Here is a 19,520-nt window from a genome sequence, read left to right as displayed (position 1 = left end):
TGGTCCTTCCCAAGGCAAGGATCCCCCTTTTTTAAGCTTTATCTTTTCTTCATCTCTCTTTCTCCTTTCTAGATATTTACCCCAGCACTTCAATGAATCAGAAAAACCTTTTTTTCTGGACTGTCACCATGTAAATCAAGGGATTCAGATCTCTATTATTTAGTATCCCACTAATCCTGCACCATCTGCAGTCTTCACTAGCAAATAAATGTATGTGTGTCTGTGTATCCTTAACTGGATCACTGTTTGAAAATATGGGATGTTGAATGAAGAACAATTCCACCCCACAGCATATAAAAGCTTTAGCACTGATGTCTCATTTTGAGATGTGTTGTTGAGACAGTTTCTCATCTAATATGTAAAGCAGTCCCTGTAAATGATACCATTTGCAAAATAAAAATGGCATATGGTGCTGTGTCTGTTGCTGTGGAGACACTCAGATGTGCCCTGGCAGCACAGATGCCGTGCTGTCCTCGGGAAGGTGGTGAGTTTGGCTGACCATGAAATCGTTAGATGGCAATCGTTACACTCATAGATCCTCACTTCTTCTTAACAAAGGCTTGCATAGCCATCCACTTGTGCTACCAAGGTGGGCAGGGAAAGTCACTGGAAACTCTGGAGCATCACAGAGAAACTTCATGAAGAGTTGCAAAATTAGTGCACAAATTATTTGGGATTAGCTGGGTTAAGAATTAGTCTTGGGGATTCAAAGAGCTCCTGGGCTGATTCCCTTGGCCTCCTGAGAACGAGTTGTCCAAGCTCATCTTACTCTGGAGGTGCCCGGGGAAAGAAAAGGAGCTATGATGGGGCTCTGCAGGGAACAGCTCAGCTCATCCCTGCCTGCTCTTGCACGTCACAGGCAGGGCCAGGGTGAACGCAGGTTTTCCTGCACCATCCAGAGATCTCTGCATGGCTGAAAACTGCAGACAGCTTTCAGGAAGCCTAAAAGGGAGCAGAGACAATGCCAGGTGGGAGCATGGAGCATCGCTGCCTGAGATTCACATTAGCAGCTACTGGTGCTACATGCCCTGCCTCCCCACAGAGTGTGGCTGTGGCTCTTCAAGACCTTGCCAGAGGTCTATTCCTACCTCTGCATGTGAACAGGCCAGATCCTGGGGGGAGAGTCTGCCCTCCTGGATTCACTTTGTGCCAGTGTCCCAGGCCCAGGGGACATCGAGCTAGCATATGACTCCATTTTCCTCAGAGCATCTCAGCAAACTTCCATCTCTAACCTGTAGCACCACACAGAAACAAGGGAAAAATGAGCACAGACTGAGGCATAGAACATTTCCACCCCCCCAAAAAGAGAGAGAAAACAAGACAGAAGCAATCTCTTTCTTCTCCTGGAAGGAGATACTGGCATATGCTTGAGTTGGGACCACAGAGACACTCTGTTGGCTGCGTACATACCTTTGCACTAGGGCAAGTCCTCTGTCACCCTGATGCTAGGATGACAGGGGAAAAGTGTATGCATTAACACATGGAGCAATCAGGCAGTATGTAATCTGAGAGCTTTGAATTGTGGCTGCCGAAAACAGGGTCTGACCAACATATGGGCTCATGAATCTTTCCTGACAACCCTGCAGTTACAGAAGCAAGAAGTGGAGCCTCCTGGTTATAAATCGGTCATGAATAAATTTAGGTTGACAATTAGAAGGTTCCTAATAATCAGAGGATTAGGTTCTGGGAACTTTCAGACAGGAGAGGGAGTGAGCTGTGAACCTTTGTCACTCCCAGTGGAGCAGCATAGGAGAAGAGAGGAGGGAACTGAATGGCTTGGAGAATTCATCCTGTCTATGCCCCCAGGGATGGCTTTGTATCATCTGCTAATGGTACAGAGCAATAGGCCTGGAGCAGAGCTGCTTGCAAGTTTTGAGTGGCCAGAAAGGTCAGGTTGTCAGGGGCTAGCTTGTCACCTATGTTCTCCTTCCGAGGACCATGAAGACACCAAATTTCCTGTCTGAGTAGTGACCACCCAGGGCTGTTGGCAGTGCCTGTGACCCTGGGCACTCTTATCCTGTGGCATGGCACCGGGACTTTCTTCTGCCCACAACCTCAAATTTTCTCTAGGATGCTAGGAATTATTTTGCACCTTGGAGTGTGTGGATGCTTTTAAGTCTCCTGTTGGAATCACTGTGCTGTGACACAATTGCCTGCATTAACATTTAAATGCAATTCTGCTTCCCAGTCTAGACCTGCCAGCAGAGACCAGGCATATCCACTGTGTGAACATCCTTCCTTCCAAAGTCATGTTCAGGTGTCTAGGACCTGAGGAAGCCTGCTCACATCTGGGATGAGGATCTGCATGCATTGCCAGCAGAAGCAGCTTGTCAGCCTCTCCCTGGACCTTGAAAAATGCTTCAAGCAACCAGACCAAAAATGATGCCACTTTCAGCTAGTCAGACTTAATTTATTTCATTATGCCATGAACTCTGATTTTTTTTTCCATTATCCGCAGAGACTTTCAGGATGAGCTAAGACTCACATGTGAAATGTGAATGAGACAAGCAGTAGAAATAAAAGATAAACAAGGAAAAAAACCCCTCCCTGTAAAGTTATTCAGGGATTCCAGGGAGGAAGAGAAGAAATAAGGAAAAAGCCCTCAAGCCTATTTTCCATGTATTCTTTAGAACACTTTTACATAGCACCTGACTGTGGCAGTAACACAGCTAGCAATGTAAATAGGAGGTTCAAACAGTGGCTCTAGAAAGTCTTGACTGGTGAGTTATTGTGAAAAATATTCAGATGTTGTGCTCTCCCACTGTGTGGCCTTAGGTAAAGCTCCAGCAGATCTCAAAGATAATATTCTTTCATGCTATTTAAATATGCACACCATTACTTTTTTGAAGCATCTATCATTTTCATCAGAGCAGAGCTTCCTGATAAGATCCTGCCACAGAAACCTTCATCAGGGCACAGTGCCCTGAAACACCACCCATGCTCCACCAGCAGCCCAAAGTGGATGCAAGGAAAGAGCTCAGCTCTGCTGAGTGCCATGATGAGCAGGTCAGGGCCTCTCCTCACTATGTGTAAGGAACAGTTACAGGACAAAATATTCAGAAAAATACCCTCCAACCAGGGATTACTGGGGAAATGTTAAAAAGTACTTGCTCTGTAACAAGAACTGGGTCAATGCACTTTAGGAAGGAGGAAGTGGCTCTGTGCTGGTGGCAATGGCATAATTTTTATGTTGGTGACCAGCACAAATAGCTGTCTGCAGGTGGAAGACTTCTCTAACTTGGATGGCCAGAGTGGTCTGAAAGCTTATGGGGGAAGAGGGAGAGTTTGCTGCAAAGACTTGCCTGGAGCCCACTCAGTTTTATCATCACTGAAAGGAGGGTGAGGTAAAGATGACCAACTCTTCTTTTATCTAAAACAAGAATATAAAGCAGGGACAACTGCACAAAGCGAAGGTTGGGCCACATTCCCACTTAAGGACACCATGAACTGAAGTTGCACAGCTCCCAGGAATGAAGCTCGTACAGGGAAAAGGGTGCAGGTACATCACCAGTACCCACAGGGTCTGTGTCACAGCAGGGACAAGGACTGCAGCACAACCACGGATGTCGTATTTAAACAGGTAAAAGCTGATCTTTTTGCTTCAGGAAATCCCAGTATAAATTCAAAAGTGCCTGAGTGTTACAATAGTATATGCAACTTCAAGCTCAAAACAACATTAAGAATGTCCAGATGAAACCCCCAAACAAACCTACCCAGCCCCCCTCCGTCCCCCTGGAATTACAGAATGGAAGAACAAAAAGCTGAAGACCTGAAATGAGTAGACCACACAGCCATCCCTGTAATTTGCTCCACTTACCACTTCCTTGCAAGCTGTACTTACTCATATACCAATAATGCTGTGAACAGAAATTAGCACCTCTTCATCTCAATAAAAGGCAGGCACGTGGCGCTTTCAGAGACACTTTATCAATGTGCACAGGAGAAAAGCAGAGAAACCTTACAGGGCTGGAAGCATTTAAGGGGCACTATAATTGAAGCAAGACAAAATAAATAGAGCTATAAATTAGACCAGATTTGTCACAAGTCCATCAGTAAATGCAGAGATTTCTCTTTCAGGTCTACTACATCTCAATGAAAAAATTGAAACACATTCAGATACCAAACACAGTAACAGACATGCTAGTCAAGAACCAAAAGCATGTAAATACAGCATTTTCCAAGAAGAGGAAATATGCATCACCAGCAAATCAGTTGGCCCAGAACTGCAGCTGGTTCACGGTAATAGCAGATTTTACACCTTTTAACTACAGATCATGCCAAGGGGTCCAATCCTACTCCTAGAATTGCTCACATCTCCCAGCCTTTGCAGCCCAGAGATTTGAACTGCGTTTGCCAAGTACAGCAATTATCTGCTGATCTCAGGAGTAAACTGGGATGGGGTAGACGCCCTCCTCTGCCCCCAGCAAGCCCACTACGTGTTCTGCATGTGATATGCAGATATGAAGAAGCGATATGAGAAAACAAACACAGAGACTTCACTTTAAACTCTTTCTAAACAGCACATCCCATTTCTTTACACTCAGCTCCACAAAGCAAATTAAGAAGCCTATCCATAGTCCAGCAAAGTACAACTTAGTCAACTATAAAGGCAAAATGAAGAATTGGCTAAGCACATTCACTGCTCTCAAGTGTTTGTGCCATCCCTTCTGTTCGGCACCATTCCTTGCACGGGAAGGCAGCACAGTCGCCTGGCCTTAGGAACAACCTTATTTAGAGCTAACGTTGCCATCGTGTGGTAACCTTCGGAAATAAACTGCACTCCTGTAGTTTTTCGTATTCCCCGTAGGTTTACAAAAAGGAGGAACCAGCACAGAGGGCTGTACAATGCTCGTGGACTGAAAGGAAGGTGGACTGCCCACAAGAGAGACCTGCAGGCTGCAGAGAGGTTTCATGAGTTGATAAAGGAGCACCAGATGACATGGTGACATGGAACACCCAGCCAGAAATGCAGTGTAGGTATCAAAACCCAATATATTCTGTTACTGCTCTTCTCCCATTTCGGCCAAATTGTGTAAAACAGTACTTTGACAGAAATACTGCCTGTCAGGTGTGGTGTTACAGAGCCCAGCTTTCCTTTAAGGCACTGAATGCTCTCTGCCCCCAGCAGTGCCTAAATCTTTGATGCCTTGCTCTCATGGTGCACTGCTAGGGCAGACACAACCCTTTAGTCATGTTTTATACCGCTACAAGGTCGCTCTTCAGGACAATCCCAGCTCCCAAGGATTACTGTACACCTTATATCCTAGAAAAGTCCCAGCTGCCTCAGCAGCTGCCAAGTGATAGGAACGAAAACACTGGATGAATTGCTGCAGTCATACACAAAGATGTTCTGGGGAAGACAGTACCATTAAAAACAAGTAAATGGTGTAGAAAAAGCGTTTCTGAGCTCCTTATGATTGAAGGCACGTCTATTTTCTGTACAGGCACTTTTACCATTTTTTTCCTCAGTCTTATATAACCAAGCTTAACAGCAGTACAGAAAAAAAAGATCAAGAACCCCGAGGGACAAATCTTTCACCTTAAAGGACCTCCAGGTTGATAGAACTTTGAAGTTACTTTCAAGTTAAGAGTTTCAGAGTAGGTGGATTTAATCACTTCAAAATCCAATTTAAATCCAAGGTCTCCAGACACTTGAACATGGCTTTTAGTCCCAATTTGCATAATTTCTGATTTTTTTTCCCTTAGCAGTTGTATCCCTTCATATCAACCATGTGCTTGAATTTTACTTCAAGGGTACATGAGGAGCTCAAGACAACACTATACTTTTAAGTGTTTGGGTATGCAGATACCTAATGCTGGCTGAAATAAGCAGCACTAACCATGTAAATAGTTAAAGCACAGATTTTTAACAAGCTATGCTTATCATTGTATTTGACAGCATATATTTGAGTATGTATTTGACAATATAAAAGTCTCACCACCTTCATTCTTTAAAATACATACTTCCTCCTCAAGTTTATATTTGACTGAAAAAAAATAATTTGCTTTTAAATTACCAGATACCTCAGACTTCCAAGATTTCTCCATTCAATATGAAGAAAACATACCTCCTGCCAAGAAACTACAGGAGAAAACACAGGAAATTACATGGATGCTGATACTGAGATTTGTAAACATTATTTTATAATGCAAAAACTAAATTGTGTACTTCAGTGTTTCAGATGAACTACTATTTAGGTCATGCTCTCTTACTTGATGGTTTTGATTAAATAGTGGAAATTATATGCTGCACAGTTTAAGGAACTGGAGTTAAGCTCAGGTCTTGACACAAAATCTTAAAACATTCTGAAAAGCAAGCATACTGAAATGCAAGCCAACAATTTCTATCTTGTTAATACCTCACAGATTACTGTAGCTGTGCTTACAGGGCAACTATGGTGTTAGGCATCTGAAGCATCCAGGTGTTCAGGTCGCTACTTAAAAAATGGTGGAAGTTTTTTAGAAAATAATTTAGTGTTTGAACTGCAATTTGTCAAGTCTTTCAAACCAACTCCGAAAGCAGACTTTTATATGTCAGGATCTGACCTACTTCAAGTAACTGGGAATGCAATTATTTCAGCTGGCATTAGGGTATAGAGTATTGGGCATAGTGTGTTGATGCCATGAAGATTTTTTGCCTTTTCTTTTATACCCCTGTTATACCTGTTTACTACTTCTGTATTCTTAGTGCTTTTTGCCTACATTCTTGGACTTGTTTGTTCAGCTAAGAGACTAAACATTTTAGAAGATTCGTAGGTAGAGGATAGTGTGCCCCAGACCCCAAGGTGCTCTCCAGAACACATTCTGTAAACCAAGACAGAACCATCCAGGGGAAGGTTCCTTGGGGAGGGGGGCTCACTCAAGCCTCCCACTAGGGAATTTTTGATAGATATGCTAATTAGTAAAACCTATAATGTTATACCAGATCTTTTGAGGGTGAGCATTGCGGTGTGCATTTCAGTGCATTCAACCTGGACGCAGTGCACCTAAGGATCCTTACAATAAATACCAAGGTAAAATCCCTTTTTCCCTTCTAACCTTGTTTGACTCTTGATGTTAAGACCAGGAAAAGGCATGAGTGTGACAAAAGCATTTCTGCATGTTCCTGGGGAACACCAGAACCCCACACATGGACATCAAAAAATGAGACAGACAACAACTCTCCATCAGAAATAAAAGCAAACTTACAATTACAATTTAAATCAGATGTTTGTAATTTTAAAATCAGAACAAGGACACAGAGTTATACATAATGAGAAGTTCATTTTATATCTGCGCCTTCTGTGCCTTCGGTGCAGGTGCTTTCTCTGGCTTCTTAGCCTTTGGTGCCTTCTCTGGCTTTTTGCCCTTCACTGCCTTCTCCGGCTTCCCTGGCTTCTTGCCTTTTTTAGAAGCCATCCTCTGGAGCTTCTTCATTTCATGCTTGATGATTCTGTTTCTCTGTAAAAAAAAAAAAAGAAAATGTTTACACTTCATCAGAACAAAAAGAGCAAGAGTTCAAATACTATATGCCTTAATTCAAATTCTAAGCTTTCAGATTCTGCCTCTTTTCATTATCACCCTTTACCATGCCTTTTATTTGAAATGTCAAATTCCACCTAAAACTGTTCCAATCTACCAAGTGGACACCATCATTCTGGCTGGTAACTCAGTCATCCCAATATTTCATGCGTAATGATTTTCATTATAGGGTGAAATACTAAAAGCAACCCATCAAGAATATCTGATTTTATCAGCAGGCAATTCCTTCCTCAGCAGTAACTTGGGAGGACTGACACATGGATTATACAAGCTCAAGTTTGATCAGCTACTGAAGAGAAAGTGGTGGCATACAAAGAAGCATGGAAAATTCAATCCCACAGTGTCACCCCATAACCCAAGCCAGCTGGGAAAGTAAGGCTACTAACAGTGGATGGGACTCTTAAGTGAAAGCTAGAAGCACTAACCCCATAAAGAAGCAGCACTCAAACACTTACCATCTTCTTCGCCTTCATCACCTTGTAGCGATCAAAGTCAGTCATTTTGGCTTTCTGTGTGAAAAGAAGCAGTGGTGAAACTCTGATATATACAAGTAGTAAAACTCAGCATTCCAAAGCATTCCACAAGTAACTGATCATCTCCAAATGAGATTTAGCTGCACTTCTGCAACTAGCTCGCTATTTAAAGCCTTTGCACCATCCCAGGATGCAGGAAAAGAGGCTGTTACAGACATGACTGAACAAAAACACATTTACTGTTAAAATACAAGAAGTTGAAGCTGATGGGTAGCAACCATTAAAAACCTATGCCTTGTCTATCTTTAATCCTGGCTTGCTATTGAAAACATGCAGCTTTTAGACTGTACCTAACTTTACAAAGCAGGAGCAGTACAACAGGCACTCCTCATCCAGTGAAACACTGTTACCTTTTCTCGAGCTTCAATCTTCTTCGCCCATCTTGTCGCTGACCATTTTTCATTTATGTTTTCCTTCTCCCAGGCACGTCGCACACACTTCTGACGAGCACTGCATTGGAACAGTCACAAAATCATATCCACAGTCTTTATCAAAAAAAGGTTCTTCCTGATGCTGGCCTACCAAATTTCATTCAGGGGAAGATGACTCCACTATGTTACTTCAGACACCTTACTTCAAGTCAATGTCACATCTCTGTGGCATTATTAAGGTTCTGTTGAGTAAATACTTCACTAGAACTGACAGAATCACAGAATGGATCAAGTTGGAAGGGACCACAGTGGGGTCATCTGCTCCAACACCCTGCTCAAGCAGGGCCATCCCAGAGCACATGGCACAGGATTGTGTCCAGCTGGTTCTTGAATATCTCCAGTGTGGGAGACCCAACAGCCTCTCTGGGCAACCTGTTCCAGTGCTTGGTCACCTGAGCTCCAGGAGATCCATGTCTCTCATCTTGAGGAGCCCAGAACTGGACACAGCACTCCAGGTATGGCCTAACCAGGGCCGAGGGGCAGGATCATCTCCCTTGACCTGCTGGCAGCTCTTCCTAATGCCCCCAGGATACCATTGTCCTTCTGGCCACAAGGACACACTGCTGGGTCATGGACAGCTTGTTGTCCCCAGGTCCTTCTCTGCAGAGCTGCTTTCCAGCAAGTTGGCCTCAAGCCTGTGCAGGTGCTCAGGATCATTATCCCCCAGGAGCAGGACCCTGCACCTGCCCTTGTTGAACTTCCGAAGTTTCTGCTCTGCCCATCTCTCCAACCTGTTGAGATCATTTTGAATGGCAGCACAGCATGCTGGGGTGTCAGCCACTCCTCCCAGCTTTGTGTCATCAGGGAACTTGTTGAGGAGGCATCTCCCCTTCATCTAAATCACTGATGAATAAGTTAAACAATATTGGGCCCAGTATTGAACTTGAGGGACACCAATGGTGACAGGCCTCCAACCAGACCCCATGCCCCTGATTATGGACCTTTGGGATCTGCTTCCAATCCACCTCACTGTCCAGATGACCAACTATTCCTAGCACTGACTACTTCAGGATCAGAAACACTGCCCTTTTTTGGTTCTGAATTACAAAAATTCATACATTAACTAAGCTGAAAGAAACAGAATTAGTTCAGCCTCCTACAATTCCAGTGTAGTTCTGTAGGCAGGTGCCCGAAGGTGACTTAAGCAGTAGCAAAAGCAAAGCTGCAGCAGCATTTACATTGCTTTCCCCCACAGCATCCACCACAGAACTATCTGAGTTGCCTCGGCCACTGTGAGACTTTGGTCCTGAACAGCAGCTATCAGCCAATATTGGCAATGAAAATCGAAATGTGGTATTTATGATATTATATGATATCACAGTCTGCCCAATTTTTACTGTTAATTTACTACTGTTTGAGTTTTCTACACCTAGCAAGCATCAGCCATCAAGTGACAGCGTGGGGGCTCTTTTACATAGACCAAGATGCCAACTACTCACCTGTGTGGGAACTTCAGGACAAAGTCGGTCAGCTGCATACACTTGAAGGGCATGGCCTGCCTCCTGACACCACTGCAGGGGCCATCCACCAGTGCCTGAAAAAGGGAAACAAATGTGGGGGGTTTGCAGCAGTTTTCCCATTGTATTTGATTTACACAGCTACTTCCTAATAATGTATGAACAGTACCTTGACAACACTGATCCAAAATTGAAACACATACTATGCAGACAAAATTGCTTGTACAACCCAAGCTTTACGGAAAGAATTTTAAAGGTCTGCCTTTGACAAAATAACCAAATTGAATTTAAAAAGAAAAAAAAGCACACAGAACTAAGATGTGCACAGGAAGAGCCCCCTAGCCCAAATATTCACTTTACACATACATTAATGCCATTCCATTCTTAAACTTTAGACTCCAACTGACATCCCTTGTCCACTTCTATACCTAGGAAACACAGCAGAGGGGAATGTATCACTTGCCAGTGGAAAAAAAGCTTGCTCCTAAAGGTTTCAAATACAACTGCAGTTAAAACCTATCTTTTAAGCAATTGCTTATTTATTTGAAAACAAAATTTCTGTTGGAAGTCAATACGCACAGCCTTAGCATACAAGCTTCTGTTAAGGCAAAAGGAGGAAATACAGGTGCAGGACTCACAACTTACCCTATTTTGGTCAATAACATCCACGATGGCCACCAGTTTGCCAGCATGTGGCCCGAAGGAGATGAAGGCAACTCTGCCAATCTCCACGAAGCGCTTGAACACCTGGGAGAGTAGGTAGGAATGCATAGTTAGGTGAGAACACACCCAAGGACCTTTTTCAGATTCAAGGCTCTGAGAACCTTTATAAGAGCTTCCCGAAAAAAAATGACAGAATGGTTTGGGTTGGAACGAGACCTCAAAGATCACCTAGTCCCAACCCCCCCGCCGTGGGCAGGCACATCTTCCACTTCGCCAGGTTGCTCAGAGCCCCATCCAACCTGGCCTCTGAAACTTCCAGGAATGGGGGAGCATCCACAACTTCTCTGGACAACCTGTTCCACTGCTTCAACATTCCCACAGAAAAGAATTTTTTCCTACAATCTAATCTAAACCCAGTCTCTTTCGGTTTGAAGCCATTCCCCGCCCCTACCCTGTCACCACATGCTCCTGTAGTAGTCCTACCCTATCTTTCCTCTAAGTTCCCCTCAGCTACTGGAACGCTTTCGAACTGCACGAAACTCCTACACTTGAGCAAAGGAGCCACGGTCCCGCCGCGCTCCGAGCCCGGCCCTGCCCGACCGCGCCGCGCCCGCACAACACGCGGGGCCCGGGCCCGGCCCAAAGCGGGTGAGGCGGGCGCGGGCTCCCCGCCGCCGCCGGCGGTGCAGGCGGAGGGAGCCGCGGGCGGGAGCGCTGGGCCGGGCGGGCGGGATGCGGCGGGGGCCGCCCGGGCCGGCGGGGCGGCGGAGCCGGACACGGCCACACGTACCATGATGGCGGGTGCAGCAGAGAGGGCGGGGCGGCGCCGCCGGCGCCCGGAAGCCGCCTCGGCACCCCTTCTGCGCGTGCGCAGTGCGGGGCGGCCGCGGGGACGCGCGCCATGGCCGCCGCTCCGCCGCGCGCGTGCGCGGTGGTGCCCGGTGGGTGTGCCCGTCCTTTCCCATCGCTGTCCGTGGTCTCCTGTCCCTGGGCCGCTCCGGCGGACTCCGTGGCGGCGGGAGGTCCTTTGCAGAAGAATCAGTTCTCTGGCCACCTGCAGGTCCCACCCTCCTCCATAGGCACTGCATTAAACCGTCGCTCCCTGGGGTCCTTCACCGCCCACCAGGAGCCTACTCTGTAATGCAAAGTGTGGGATACAACGAGATTATCTTAAATCAAGATGTTCTTTGATCTAAGATGTTACGTACTTCGTGCTGCTTTCAGCTGGTAGAGTTAACTTTCTGCACAGAGGCTTGTATGGGGCTGTGTTTTGGATTTGTGCTGACCACAGGGTTGATAGTTCAGAGATGTGTTTGTTATTGCTGAGCAGGGCTTGTGCAGAGCCAAGGCCTTTCCTGCCTTTCATACTGCCACGCTGGCAAAGAAGCTGGGGTGCATGGGCAGCTGGGAGGAGACACAGCTGGGACAGGTGACCCAGACTGACCTAAGGCATATTCCAGACCTAGTGACATCATGTTCAGTATAGAAAGTAGGGGAAGGAGAAAGGGGGGACATTCAAAGTGATGACATTTGTCTTCCCAAATCACCATGACATGTGATGGGGCCCTGGTCTCCTGGAGATGGCTGAACAGCTGCCTGCCCATGAGGAACAATGAATTAATTCCTTGCTTTTATTTGTTTGTGTGTGTGGTTTTTACTTTCCTTATTAAACTGTCTTTATCTCAACCCATGAGTTTCCCAGCTTTTACCCTTCATTCTCTCCCTGATCCTGCTGGTGGAGGAGTGAGCGAGCAGCTGCCTGGGGCTTGGTTGCTGGCTGGGGTGAAACGACCACAACTTTCAAGCCTAATCAGCAGGAAAGGAGACCTTATCAGTGGAACAGGCAACAGCCGGCATCCCCCAGCTGAGGACATCCAGGAAATAACAAGCTTTAAGGATGCAGAAAAATCAAGATGTTGATATATGTCTATGTATACAGTTCTGACCTGGCAAAATAAGATGCATGTACCCTGTAGTTGTACTATAATACTAAAAATTACACCTACAGGTCTTCACCTGCCCAGGTGAAGACCCCTCTGCTGAGCATGTGAAGAAATTAGCTGGGATTATGTGACTTGTATGGAAATTACTGACCAATCACAATAGAGGGGCTGTACTTGGAGAGCTACAAACCCTGGAGTTCTGTGTATCAATAATGGCGTGAAAAGTTTCTGGAGCATGTTATCTCTGAGCTGATGAGACAAGAGGAGGACTGTTCTCGTTTTATTGCTTGGTACCTAGGCCACATTACTCTCCAGTACTACTGGAAAGGAAGGAATGGAGGTTACCTAAATTCCTGGTCTGAAATAACTGAATTTTAAAATTAAAGCTCCCCATAGTGGGATAGGATTGACTGTCATGCTCAGTGTTGTTTACTTTTCTGTCCTCTTAACTGGTCTTATCAATGCTGAATCATGCCATGCAGTAGTGGTTAGTGCTTGCTTCTGCCAAACTTGCATATTGCTGTATGAGAAGTTTTGTCACTTTTCAGAAATATCCATATGCTTTTCATTTCTCATCTGCTTCTGGTGGATTAATTAATTTCTTGCTGCTTCCCTATAGATGTGGTTTTTCATATTGAATAATCTGTCCCTGTGCCCAAAAAGTCTTTCTCTAACCCCTCTGTATCTTGATCAACTACATTTGATAAGTGGGAGTTGCTGCTTCCCATCATGCCAGTGAATGTGAAAGAAGCTCTAGAAAGCATTGGTGTCCCTGAGTGAAATGTAACAGCATTTAAAAGCAGAAGTTGTATTTATGTGTGTTTCTTATATAGACATAGATAGATATATATATATATATATATAAAAAAAGGAAAGAAAAATAGAAGAGTGTCTTGCTCTTAACCACCAGGATTTTCTTGCTGAGAATATGGCATTCAGGAGATAATGAGTCCTGTCCACTTCAGAACCTTGCAGGATCAGTTCTGCAGCTTGCAAGTTTCCGCTCCCTAGAACAGCATTTCAGAGATTTCTTACCCCTCTGTTAACAACAGCTTGTCTACCAGCATGAAAATATTGGCAGTGGGGGAAAACATGCTAAAAATAAAACGTACACTTGGCTTAACTTTTCACAATTTTATTAATCTTCATAAGCAGGCACTGAAGAGTATAAAAAGATAAATAATCTCTGGTTTGTACACATTCCCAAGTGCTGTTAACTTCCCTGTCTCTCCCAGAGATCTTTTCAGTTCTGGGCAGCAGGACAGTGATCTGGCCTGTTGATCTGGTTCCAGTTCACACTTGGGGGGGAGTTAGCTGTGGTCACTGAAGCTGCTTGGCTGGAAGTTCAACACCTTTCCCAGCTGAAACTGCCAGGAGAGGTAAGGCGGAGCAGGTGGGTATCCTGGTGGCACTGAGGGAGACTATATACATGAGGACAAGAGGGAGGCACTAAAAAAGCAAAACAGGTGATTCACAGAGGGAATTTGATTCTTTGAACAGATACTGGGCCTATCCAAGTGCATCTGGAAGTCCAAATGGTTTTTGAACAACTTGTTCTTTAGCTGCCAGCTCTACAGAGACTAACTTCCAAGTCTGTTCCATTTGTGTAAAACCACATCTGCCACTCACAAAGCAAAGGTTGTATAGGGCAAGTAAATATTCCAGAATACAATTTTCCACAGAAATGTGGCAACTAAAGAAAACATTTTAATGCTCTCATCCCACTGTCTGGGGTTTTTTTCACCCATAACTGCAGTTACAAATCCATCACACAAAAGAAAAAGCCTTTATCTCATGCCAGCGTCTGTAATGTCCATGCACTCTGAAGTAAATTTTATACTTTATCAGTTATAACTTTGATGCCACAGAGCACTTCATCATCTTATAATACCTTATTGCTACTGCAGCAAGACTGACAAGACTTAGCAGTATATCAATAGAGAAGGAACAAAGCCCTATTGATCCACTTGAAAAGTCACTTTTTTCTTTTTTCCATTTAAAAAGATATTTAGCTCCCTTCAAATCATCTGTCAGCCTATGAAAAAAACACAAAAGAAAACAAAACCCCAACCCCATAACCAAACACAAGTAAGAAGGAGATATAGAAACAAAAGACTGAAATTAAAAACATTATTTATGGGTAAAAATACTGGCCACTGTTCTCTTATCTATCCCCTAATCAATACTGGGAATAGATGAAGCTGAGATAGTCCTGTGATTCAAGGGAGTGTGAGGTTTGGTGAAGAATGCCTGGGCTTTCAGGGAAGCCAGCTGTTTGCTGCACGAAGGCAGCAGCACTTCTGGGAAAGCTCTGGAGCCAATACGTTTGACAGAAGCATCTGCCAGGTGGATCCCAGTGCTGCTGAAGGACAGTGGAAAGGCTGACCAAGGCACTACAGCCATGACTGCAGCTCCAGCAGTATGTTCCTGAGCCCACACAGAAAACGTGTTTTGCTGGACTGGAGACTGGCTCCTGCTCCTCTTGGCCTTGAAAGAAGGGCTTAACATGTTAATGCTTTGGAATGTTCAGATCTGAGACTCTATCCAGACAGCTGAAATAGTACGTACATGTCAAATCAGTACAGACTGCCACTGTCTGAGACCAACAATATGTGGGGTATAGAGGTCAGGGTTTCAGTACGAGAACCTACAAAAAGCATTTCTGTGAAAGCTAGAGAGAAACTCTTAACTTGGACTGAAAACTCCAGTGTCTTCTGGAGGTAACTATGAGATAAATTTAGGTTTAGTTACTAAAGTGTGAAAGCATTTTGTTCCACCTCCAAAGCAAATCTTATGTTCCACAACAAAGGCATTCTGGGGTCTCCATGGTACCAAAAGATATAGCTCTGTTTAAGACAGGCTTGAAAGTCATGAGAGGTGTTGACAGTTTATTACACCTTTATGTGATGGGGATCGATCCATTTGGAACAACAATAGAAACAATTCTATCACAGCTCTTCCTTTCAGTTCTTGTCATTATCCAGTGCTTGTTCCAGTTTCAGAAATTAGATTACTTCAGGGCTTTTAGTATCAGCACTGCACACAAGGACAGCTACCATGTTCCCACCTCCCACAATTGCTACTGGCTTGTTTAATTTTATCTTAAACAGCTGCCACTGTGATCAAATCCATCACCACTTAAGTTCACCAGTTAGCACAGAGTTAATGAACAAAAAAATAATACATACCTGGAAGGAAAAGGCAAGTAATCCCTTACAAAGCAAAGTGACACATCTGTCCATGTTTTCTCTGCTGCACACTCGACAAATCAGGTTTACAGAAACAATTACCAAAATACTTCAAAAGCACTCCAATTCACCATATCACAGACTCCTTTGTGCCTCTTCTCTGTTTATGCTTCTGGACTGGAAGTCATTTTTCCTGTCTTTATTTTTGAAAAATGGGGGGAAAAATAAAGTTCTGCTTAATAGCAGTATAAAATTTTTGTTTTGTCTTCAGCGAAGTTCATTCATTCTGGAATAAATACATGTTCAACACGAGGGACGTTCTTCCGATGATGTGATACAATACACAAGTAAATGAGGAAGAGGAGGCACAACAGTGCTGTAGCTGTGAGGAAGACGAGAAGCCCAGCAAACAGAGAAGGTTTCAGAGGTAACTGGATCAGCTTGCCTTCTGCTGGAATCATGTTCGTGAGGCTTAACATGTAACCGAGGGACCACGCTATACTGCTGTTGCCAACCTGAAATAAAGACAGAAGAGTCCTGTTCCCATGGAATTTTCAGTCAAAGATGAGAGGTTCCAAAAGCTTAACTGCTATTACTGGCAACTACTGTCCTTTAAATTAGCAAGGAGAAATCTTTAGTGGGATATACAAAGAGGATATGGAACCATTTTAAATTACCATTTTTCTGTAGTTCAAGAGGATGGTAAGAAAATTGGTCCCTGGGCTAAAGAAGTGAGACACAGGTATTGGATGGGTACAAAGATTTGTGGTCTATATGCAGACAGCCTGTTAAGCAAATTTTCTGTGCAAGAAACACATTTTAAACAAATAAATAAAAAACCCCATCACTGCTGTGCCAATTCCTAAAACTAGCCCCTCACCTTAGCCAAACCCTAGGATGTCATTTTAGTTCACACAAACAAAAAAAAAACCACAAAGAGTGTCACCAACACGGACAAAGAGGAAGCCAGGGTAAAGTTCCCAAAGCTGGAACTCTATTTATCATCTTTTGTTCCATTTTTGGTTTTGTGCCTGCAAATGAACCAAAATTAGGCTCTTCCATTTAAAAAATAAACATAAATTTAAAACTACTTCAAAATGGGTGAAACAACAGCAAAGGGAGTATGTTTGTATTTGCTCCATGGTCTTCCTGCTTTGCTGTCTTTCCCCACTTCTAGTTTGAGCAACAGAATTTACCAGTTTTCCACTGTCCTTTTCATTAAGTCATCATCCTGGCACTTGAAAAGCACAGGATCAAAGGGTGAAGTGTCCTTTGTCCTCCTCTCATCATGAGGTTTAAAACTTCTAATTTTGCAAATCATCTAGCTCTGGATCTCGCCCAGATCTTAGCATTAGGCCAAGGATCTTTTCATTGGTTGTGTTCACTGATTAAAAGGAAATATATACTCCTAGCATAGACAAAAAAACCACCCTCCAGTCATAGTGAGATTGTGCTGTTATCTCTGGGGTAGCTTAGCTGATCAGCCAACATTAGATCTTGCTATTTTAGCAGGGGCAGATCTAATTAAGAGAATGTAGTTTTGCCTTTTGAAATTTCATGATTACCCTAGTGTAAAATCTAGGCAACAAAGGTATTAATTTTAAATAAGCCTTTTGGGGTTTTATTTTGCTTGGTGTTTTTATAGTCTTGGCTAAAAACAGAAAAATGTTGCTGTTTCTGGCTGCTCCTATCTGGTGGAACAGCTAAAATTTGGGCACTCCTCCAGAGCTGCTAATGGTTGTCCACCAGAAGTCAAAATGAGGCAAGAAAATCCTACTTGATTCCTTTATGCACGAGTAATAGATACGAGTGTTCAGAAAACATTGCTTTTGATTTCTCATTCACAGCTTGCCAGCATCCCCAGCATCTAAGGGGATTTAAGAATACACCATGAAGATCTACAACCTATTCTTTTATTGGTTTTGCATGCAAGTGCTGAAGCATTTCCAAACTATATGGACATTAAGAGACAGTCTGGGATAGAGTTTTAGAGTAAGGCTTGGTGCAGTAGCAGAGAAGAAAAGAAATGCATCTATTGCACAGATACTGTAAGCCTTCTCTCTCTGTCCACTGAAAGGCAATACCCCATCAAAATACATTCTTATTCCAGAGGACCAGATTATGGCACAGATGGATGAGTGGGGTGAGGATGAAAACTGTCCTAGTTGCTTCATCACCACTCACTGGCTACGAACAGCTTTGCCAGTTCCCCCAAGGCTTTGCCAGGAGACAGAAAAGCAGAGTTCTGCTCTCCAGCTCAGAGGGTTAGCTCAAACTTATCTGCTGACGTGTTCTAGGCAGATCACTGCCTAGAGCAAAATGCTGGGGAAATGTTTAAAACACAAGTGTTTGGTCTTTGCTTAAAGCTCTTTAAAAGATCTATGTAGCATCTCCAAATAATGCTGCAACCTCTGAAACCAAGCTGAGATTGCTACTGAGGTTGGAAAAGTGGCTTTGTTTTATGCCAAACATTTGACAGTCATTTATAAAGGCTGTTTACAGCCATTCTATTTTTGCTGGCTGCTGCATCTTCTGTCTCCTCCTCGACCTCTTTGGATTAAAATGACAGTAAGAAAAAATGATTATTACTCACCTCCTTTTGAAAATGTATCTGTGGCCAAGTTTCTGCATTGAAGTTGTAACCATGTACAAGCAAGTAATAAATGAAATTGGCTGAGAAACAGTAGGATCTAGCATATATTTCTTCAAATTTAGGCAGCATAAACTGCAGCTGAAAGCAAGAGATTTTTTTAAAAAAACCATGTTAATTATGGGAAAAAATGCTTTGGGGTTTTGTAACTAGAGAATATTTGGATCCTAACTAGAATTTAGTAACATTTTTCAGAAACACCAAGTAAAGGTGTAGACAATTAGATACAGGGATTTAGGAAAAGACTCTAAAAGTGACATAGCTTATGTAGTAAACAATGAAAATGAACATAAAACTGCATATTGAAGATTGAGGATGTTATGTTTTCTAAAATTTCCACATCATCTCTACAGCATGGTTAGAACTGTGAAATGAAATTTTGAAACCTATTCCGAGTGTTAAGCGTGATAGAAATACTACATGCTTTGAAGCACAGTGGAAAAACAAATGCTAGGTTGATACAGACCTTCTGAAGGGTTCTGAACACATAGCCAGTCCATATTATTTTTATATCCAACTTTTAGAGGTTTAAAATGGAAAAGATAAACCCCAACAACACCAAAAAACGACCAACCAAACAACCCACTTACCTGTGCCCAGCTCTGTGAACAGAAAAACCACATACTTGAATTGAAGTCATCTAGGGAGAAGTGTCCAGATAAATTCAAAGCATTAATTGTATAGTAGAATCCAGAGAAAGCCTATAGAAAAGGAGTAGGTGACAGGTTACTTTCAGAGCTACAGAAATCAAAAGCAAGCAAGCTCAAAAAAATCCACACTGTTTGCAAACCTACCACAAAATTCCCTTTTGCTTTTGGCTGATGTATTCCATTAAAGGGACAGTCCTCTCTGTCTCTGCAAGCAGTGAAGTTAAACAATAAAGAAACCATCTCCTGGCACAGACCTGGGTCTCCTGTTCCATGGAAATTCACAAACTGGGTTGGGTAGTAATTTGCTGGTCTCAGAGACTGTGTACAAAGGCTGCCAAAGAAGTACTTCACCGTTAATGCTGTATTATAATTTTGAGGGTAACAGGGATTATCCACCTTGGCACTGGTGTTTGATTTCTGGGGGGAAAAAGAAACAAACAAAAACAAACAAGAAACCCCAAAAAATAAATGCTAGTCAAAAGCA

The 19,520-nt window shown here is 43.4% G+C and overlaps 2 protein-coding genes across 8 annotated transcripts in view; both read right to left on the bottom strand.

Annotated features, from left to right (window-relative positions):
- Positions 1-7,162: 7,162 nt before the first annotated feature.
- Positions 7,163-11,475, bottom strand: RPL14 (ribosomal protein L14). The gene is made up of 6 exons (XM_039549010.1): positions 11,396-11,475; positions 10,588-10,689; positions 9,925-10,019; positions 8,405-8,504; positions 7,977-8,030; positions 7,163-7,440 (listed from the first exon to the last, which is right to left on the bottom strand). The coding sequence occupies exons 1-6, from the start codon at positions 11,396-11,398 to the stop codon at positions 7,267-7,269; spliced, it is 528 nt and encodes a 175-aa protein (XP_039404944.1). The 5' UTR covers positions 11,399-11,475; the 3' UTR covers positions 7,163-7,266.
- A 2,192-nt stretch (positions 11,476-13,667) lies between these two features.
- ENTPD3 (ectonucleoside triphosphate diphosphohydrolase 3) overlaps positions 13,668-19,520 on the bottom strand; it is a 38,822-nt gene continuing 32,969 nt past the window's right edge. For 6 of the 7 annotated variants that reach the window (XM_019285822.3, XM_019285825.3, XM_019285823.3 and 3 more), the window contains 4 exons: positions 19,181-19,453; positions 18,977-19,087; positions 18,330-18,467; positions 13,668-16,251 (listed from right to left, as the gene is read on the bottom strand). In XM_019285822.3, coding sequence (XP_019141367.3) covers positions 16,018-16,251; positions 18,330-18,467; positions 18,977-19,087; positions 19,181-19,453 — 756 coding nt within the window. In that variant the 3' untranslated portion in view covers positions 13,668-16,017. The remainder of the gene's footprint in view (positions 16,252-18,329; positions 18,468-18,976; positions 19,088-19,180; positions 19,454-19,520) is intronic. The other variant, XR_002045386.3, reaches the window with a different exon arrangement.

This window comes from Corvus cornix, chromosome 2 (genome assembly GCF_000738735.6).
Source record: "Corvus cornix cornix isolate S_Up_H32 chromosome 2, ASM73873v5, whole genome shotgun sequence".
Classification (NCBI taxonomy): Eukaryota; Metazoa; Chordata; class Aves; order Passeriformes; family Corvidae; genus Corvus; species Corvus cornix.
Note: the sequence above shows the minus strand (reverse complement) of the source record. Positions and strands in the feature narration are given on the sequence as shown.

Bases quoted from the DNA above. Each gene is read 5' to 3' on its own strand.
- RPL14 (XM_039549010.1), bottom strand. The intron at 10,020-10,587 runs GTAAGTTGTGAG...TCCCTTTTTCAG, and splicing joins ATGTTATTGACCAAAATAGG to GCACTGGTGGATGGCCCCTG. The intron at 8,505-9,924 runs GTGAGTAGTTGG...GTTCCAATGCAG, and splicing joins GTCCTGAAGTTCCCACACAG to TGCTCGTCAGAAGTGTGTGC.